We start from the raw sequence: 7,242 nt of genomic DNA on the forward strand, positions 1-7,242 counted from the left end.
TAAAATACTTCACTTCATTCGCACCTCGAAATAATCTTCTTCAAACATATACTCTTGCTATTATTTATCATAATTAATGTTAAGCGTAATTTTATACCTCATTACTTTGTTTTCTTCATATAATTTTGGCATGGTTTGAAGTCAATGATGATAGTAAATGTTTGTTCATGATTACTATTACTACAAACTAAAAGAATATGCAGTTTTAGCTGGATGCATAAATGCAAATATGTATGGATTCTTCAGCTTTGCTGGAAATAGTGTTCAAAGATTTTACTTTGTATTTCAAATAAGCAGCAAACAAGGAAGGAGATCATTATACGACCAGAATAACATTGATTAAAAGTGGACCTCAACCAAAATAATTAAGTTGATCAAAACATTCGATTTGGTTATTAAAAATGCTAATCACCCCATTACATTATACTTTGGCAAAGAGTTATCAGAACAACCTCAACAAGTTCCATTTCTCCAGTGAACCACTTGGCTCCCCATCCATTCTGTAGCTGCAAGTTGTGAGCTTGTTGTAGGGACTGCCGTGCCTCAGAACTCAGTGTCGAAGCATGCTAACATAAGTTTTGAAACCATGGCCCTCGCAAAGGGAATGTAGCTTGCACTATACCTGTACATAAGAGAAGTCACAGTTATACGTTACCAACACCAATGACAGAATATCACACTCTATAGCAGCTAGGGCTTCTTCTACTGTGATATTAGTGTTGCTGGGGATGACTGAAGGAAACATTTTTTACTTATCAATCGCATTCCCCGAAATCAAGGTTCTGCAGTTGCTGCTTACAAGGTTAAGGAAATAAAGTTGCATCATTCTCCACTAACAGCTATAGCTCTTTGTGAAAGTGGTAGAGCTTGATCCTAACAATTTCATTTTATTTTAACAGAGGAAAGGAACAAACATTGTTCCTGCCAACGAACATAAGACGTACCTCCCTCTATTTCTCCATCTATCTACCAATATCTCTAGAGGACATTTTGCCAAAGCATTTCATGATTTCATCACATGCATGAACCATGGCCTTCCTTAAAATTGTCAATGAACCTTGTTCCATATTCTATAAATATTCTTTAACATGTTGTCAAGTATTGCTAAAGCAACTCAAGGTTTCATTTTCTCCCAAGAAAGAAAATTACAAAAAATGCAAGTGCATGATGGAAAACCATTAACCACAAATTATACAAATACAACAAGACATACCAAATAAGAGCACCAAACTCCAGAACAATTGCTAGAAGCGTCAATAGCTTGTTCCGGACCTGTGACATTTAAATGAGAAAGACTTAGGGTCAAGGAGAAGGAAAGAATAGTGAAGTTACAAATTGGTGGCATAAAAACAACTATATATAAGAAACTCACATATACAGCACAAAAAAGAGCAATTATGATGCTAGCAATATATATTGCTGTAGCATATATGCGGACTGGGTCAAGCATCATTGTAACTTGTCTTTTAGGGCCAATAAGAAATGCTGTGCTGCCACCAAAAACATCAAAGTTAGCATTTAAAATTTACTTCTAATGGATTTGCATATGATCATAGAAAGTTTAAGGAATCAGAAACTGTGACATAAGTGGATATCATATGATCAAGAGCAAGCGTGGAATGAGAACAAAAAAAAGACAGAGAAATGTCAATCTCATGTGTCAAAACTTTATAGTCCTCCAATGATTACAAAATCCCAAGAAAGAGGCGAGAATGCGGTGTCTAAAAGGGTTTCTGATACGGGAATATCTTCAAGAATATGCCTCATATCTTATTAATTATTTAGTAATCATATCTTTCTAGCATATTTATTTCTTTTTCATTAAGTTAGGTTTATTTCTTGTTCATTAAGTCATAATACTTCTATTATAAATAGGAGACATTGTTATTTTCTTCAATCAATCAATATATCAGAATTATCTTTACTTTTATCATCTCTTTCATTTCCTGCAATTTATTTCTTGCTCAAAACCCTATTTGGTCGATAATTGGCTGCTCGACGGGATTCTCCCCGCGAACGAACCAATATCTTCTCAGCGATTTCTCGCAGTTATCTCTCGATACGAGTTTACTCGTGTCATCTGGTGCTTTCATCGAGTTCTCATCCTCCAATTACCATCATGATGTCAAGCAACTATGCCAATTATCAGTTCGGCCAGCCCGTTTATACAGATTGGCAGCAACCAACCACCCACACACTCGATTACGTGGAGTGGCAGCAGCCGTATCGATCCTACGCTGCCCAACAGCCTGGTTTTCAGCAGCCACAGCCACCATGTGTTGGCTCGGAGTGGTGTGGACTTCCGCAGACATACCAATTCGGCTATCACCCATGTTACCCTCCTCCCAATCGGCCACCCGACCCCCTGGATTGGACGCAACCCGAGTACTCAGAATTTGATCACCTACCGCCACTACCGCCCCAATACACGACGAATTTGAAACCGAACTTGTCGATGGCTACCTTGGTTTCACAGCTTGAGCGCTTAACCGCAGATGTCGAGCAATTGGTGTCTCGAATGGATGCAAAAGAACGTTGCCTAGGAGATCCACATATTGCGACGCGACCTCCACCAGCCCCAGCCGTTCTCCATCACGTTCCACCGCCTGAACCAGCCCCGCCTTATGAGCTGCCGTTGTTTGGGTCACGAGAAACACTACCGCCCGGACAGCAGCACTACACGGATCAGGAGATGTCCATTCCCTCGCTGACGCCGCAGCCGGATGATCCGTATTCCCACTTTCAGCCGTCGGAAGAGCTATATCCTCCGGCGTACAATGGAAAAGGATATTCGAGCAGTTCCACCCTTTCAGGCAGTATGCTGCCACAACCGATCTCTTACCCATTGCAATTGATGGATTGCACGTCCTTGCCACAATTTGTTGGTTCAGAGACACTCGGGCAACCAAGGACCTTCCACGCCGGATATCAGCACGGACAACAGCTATATTCCCACCAGATCTCGGCGACCTCAGCCGTTGATCAGCCGTTTTACACGGCCTCTGATGCAGTTTCGTCTCCGCTGCACGAGCCTGACCGAAGGAAGGGGTTGTTTGCTGAGATGGAGTCTCATCTTGCCATCACCGATCGTCGCGTGGACAGCCTCCATCCGCCTGATTTGCCTGAGCCGGAACCACCGAACGCTCCCCTGGTATGGCAGCAGCCCACCTCAGGACCGTTGTCGGGGTTCAACCTACCACCACAACGCTCACCCTCTTGCTGGAGCTCGACGAGCCCGACGAGCCGTTGCCGCTCTGCTGTACCGCTGCCTGCTGCAGCTGCTGCTCTGCGCAGTCCCGATATCGTTGGAGTTGAGGATGAATTGTTAGACGATGACCGGCCTCCACCAACCATGATGACTCTGTCGCGCAACCCCAATATTAGGTACGATCTAATGGAATTAATTGTTGATGATGATAGTGATGAATCAGTAAAATGTTCGATTAATGCAATTGAGCGATTGCCTAACCGAGATCAAGTTGGGATTGAAGAGGTTTTGTTAGACCATGAAGAGATGAATGGATTTCCAATAGCTTCATCAATTGGTACGATTATTCGGGGGCTTTGTTTTCGAGCTCGACGTGAAGCGCTAGAGTGCATTCCTGTGGGACCGGATGTCTGTGGGAGGTTCTACTGTTATGGTGTTGAGACAATTGTGATTTATTGTCCACAACGACCGAGAATGCATGTGATCTTAGGTATTCACGAAGGAGGGAGTCCTTCGCAACATTTTGCTCGTGATGGGAAGAGGATTGATTCATTTATTGAATTGAAAATAGAGGATCCAAATGTTGGGATTAGTTTTTTAGTCACAAGTGGCATTATGATTACAGATGCAAAAATGTGTCAGAGAAGGGCTTGGAAGCCTTATGCTAGTGCCAAATTTTCATACTTATCCCTCTTAGAATCTACCTCTCTTAAGGGATGGGACTTGGATGTCATGTTAAGTGTACTTATTCCATGGATTTTGATTACACACGATGATTTAGTGGTTTCCTTATCATTTATTGGTGGTCTCAGTAGGAATTTTTCTACTAATCTTCGGCAAATTCCATCGGTTATTTTTTGGATAGCAAGTGTATTGGTGGGTACATTGTTCAGTAAATCATGGTTTACATATGCTACTTCCATTGAAAAAGGCATTGCTGAGTCATTTGTAATCCACGGTGGTTTACTCGTGGTGGTGGTAAAATTTGTCATAACTAAGGTTGATGAAGAGCTTCTGCAGTCTTCTTTGGCCATTGCGTTTGGTGCATTCTGCGTGGTGGTCAGGAGCACGAGCCATGCTCATGTTGCTGCAAACTTTCTATATGAATGGGACCTTGGTCAGCAAATTTCAAAACTTCAAGCTCCTATATCTGGGTTTCTTTTACATATTCATCGCAATTATGCAAGTGTCAATTTTTGCAACACTTCTCATGAGGTTGCTGCAGCGGGAGCTAACTTGGAGTACAATGGTTTGGCTATGGTTACAATGGAAATTGTTGAGCAATTAAAATGGAGAACACTTGCAAATTCTCTTATTGTTGGGAAAAATGATTCAGAAAATCATATGATAGTCGCTTCAATATTTATTAGTCCAGATGACAAAGTGAAGGCTCCTCTTGTGGACTTTCTTGGAAGAATTTCAGAGTTCGGTGTCTTAGCCGAGGGACTTATGAACAATCGATCTGAGAATTGTCCAAGGATTTCTCCCGTTGATCTATTCGTCATGGGTTCTTCATCAACGCTCTTTGTTGCTTCTTGGTTTCCACCTTGAGGACAAGGTGAATTTCAACCGTGGGGGAGTTGATACGGAAATATCTTCAAGAATATCCCTCATATCTTATTAATTATTTAGCTATCATATCTTTCTAGCATATTTATTTCTTTTTCATTAAGTTAGGTTTATTTCTTGTTCATTAAGTCATAATACTCCTATTTTAAATAGGAGACATTGTTATTTTCTTCAATCAATCAATATATCAGAATTATCTTTATTTTTATCGTCTCTTTCATTTCCTGCAATTTATTTCTTGCTCAAAACCCTATTTGGTCGATAATTGGCTGCTCGACGGGATTCTCCCCGCGAACGAACCAATATCTTCTCAGCGATTTCTCGCAGTTATCTCTCGATACGAGTTTACTCGTATCAGTTTCCTTGCCGGCACTGCCGTATTTTAGTTCAGTAGGACAATTAATAACTACGAGGAAAGAGCTACAGCATAGACAAATGAATGAAATGCACTTGATTGTCCATGAAATGAAAAACTAGAAATGGTCTAATATCAATTAATCTCCGTATCATCTTTGCCATGCAATTTTTTAAAAAGGAACTCTCTTGTGGTATAAATTAAGGCATACAGAAACACAATATCTAACGATACACCATGGCAACTGTTTAAAAGACGAGATCATAACAAAAAGCATGTGATTGCCAATGCCAAAATATGGAATGTTAAGAGCATATTGTTAGAATGCCAAAATGTAAAGAGGAGGTATCTCATAGTATTCTCGGACCTTCCAAGAGCAAGCAGATTGCCTAAAGAGAATGTTATCCCAAATTTGACAGGATGGAAGAAAACGAGCATCGACTGTCAGGAATAAAACAAAAATACAAACTTGTTAATTTTCAATTGGGAGACAAAATTGACATAAAACCATGCCCAATCATATGCATAAAACGACAATTGCATCACTTGAATTCAGATAATCAAAATGATTTTGGAAACTTACCAAGAGCGTGCAAGTTATACCAGCAGATAAGCAAATTGCTAAACCGTACATTCTCTGCCAAAAGGAAGTAGAAGAAGCGGGTTTTTCCTTTTTTTTGTTCTAAACCACGAATAACATTTCTCGAGTGTACTAGACTTTTTTTTTTATTCCGGCTTTGGGAGAGACGTATGACCCTCATGCGTCTCCTTTTAATGAAACGCATGACGGAGATGCGTCTTTTATAAAGACGCATGAGGGACATGAGTCTATCAATTTTTTCGGTTTTTTTTAACGACGCATGAGGGAGAGACGCATTTGATTCCAGGGAAAGTAAACGCCGTTTGAATTATGGGAAGAGTGTTGCATATGGGAGAACAGGTTGTATGCCAGTCTATGACATCTATGACTATACTAGCTTTTCTTTCATGTATTACTTTATTCAATAAACTCCTACTATACTTTGTTCAAGAAAGGAGATGGTGGGGCCTTTTCTTTTCTTTCATGTAGTTTTTCTTTGTTCAATATACTACTACTATATTTATATAGTACAATAGTACTATTAAAAAATATTTTACCAACATTTTTCAAATGATCTCGTATTGAAGAATATGCACGTCAAATTTTCAACATTCTTTTTATCTGAACACTCAAAAACACAATTAAATTCAATCATATCTACAGATTAAAATACTTATAAATTATGAGCATGATATTGAATATATATGTAAGTTTTTTGTGTTTAATATTTATATTTTACATCTTTCTTGTTTAATGGAGTATTATTTTCTATGGAAATAGTATTAGTAAATGGTGAAATTAATATATTTTTTGGACCAAGATAGTATTTTTTATGTTATTTATGTTTTTTATTAAACACACACAAATATATTATGATTTTCAATCAAATCAATAAACTAAAATATGAGCTTATTTCGAAAATGTCGGCAAATTTTGAAAAGATTCACAAATACTGAGCTCCAATAAAGATTAAATTAATAGTACTAGTATAGTAGGAGTTTATTGAATAAAGTAATACATGAATAAAAAGAAAAGGCCCACCATGTCTTCTCTATGTTATTGGTGGTCGAAACCAACAAGTACGAAAGCAAATACGGAGAGGAGGGTGACTGACTATTTGGGTGGGGCACCCACACGCAATCTACTGACATACAACCTGCTCTCTCATCTGCAACACTCTTCCTATAATTCAAACGGCGTTTACTTTCCCTGGAATCAAATTAGAGACGCACGATGCTCATGAGTCTCTCCCTTAGACGCATGATGCTTATGCGTCATTTAAAAAAAAACCGAAAAAATTGATAGACGCATGTCCCTCATGCGTCTCTATAAAAGAGGCATCTCCGTCATGCGTTTCATTAAAAGGAGACGCATGAGGGTCATGCGTCTCTCTCAAAGTCGGAATAAAAAAAAGTCTAGTACACTCGAGGAATGTTAGTTGTGGTTTAGAACAAAAAAAAAGAAAAAACCCGAAAAGAAGCTCATCTACTAGGATTATTCAATTCCAGTCCAAACAAACGCCATGTAAGA

General features: G+C 39.2%; 1 protein-coding gene across 1 annotated transcript; it reads right to left on the minus strand.

Moving 5' to 3' along the window:
* Positions 1-261: 261 nt before the first annotated feature.
* Positions 262-1,749, minus strand: LOC121772190 (vesicle transport protein SFT2B-like). The gene is made up of 4 exons (XM_042169191.1): positions 1,578-1,749; positions 1,373-1,490; positions 1,214-1,272; positions 262-622 (listed from the first exon to the last, which is right to left on the minus strand). The coding sequence occupies exons 1-4, from the start codon at positions 1,583-1,585 to the stop codon at positions 544-546; spliced, it is 264 nt and encodes an 87-aa protein (XP_042025125.1). The 5' UTR covers positions 1,586-1,749; the 3' UTR covers positions 262-543.
* Positions 1,750-7,242: the final 5,493 nt, after the last annotated feature.

The sequence above is a fragment of the Salvia splendens genome, chromosome 16 (genome assembly GCF_004379255.2).
Source record: "Salvia splendens isolate huo1 chromosome 16, SspV2, whole genome shotgun sequence".
In the NCBI taxonomy this organism is placed as follows: Eukaryota; Viridiplantae; Streptophyta; class Magnoliopsida; order Lamiales; family Lamiaceae; genus Salvia; species Salvia splendens.

What these genes read in the sequence shown, in the direction of transcription:
- LOC121772190 (XM_042169191.1), bottom strand. An exon ending in CTCTTTTTTGTGCTGTATAT is followed by an intron (nt 1,273 to 1,372) that starts GTGAGTTTCTTA and finishes TAAATGTCACAG; the next exon opens with GTCCGGAACAAGCTATTGAC. An exon ending in GAGTTTGGTGCTCTTATTTG is followed by an intron (nt 623 to 1,213) that starts GTATGTCTTGTT and finishes TCTTATGTACAG; the next exon opens with GTATAGTGCAAGCTACATTC.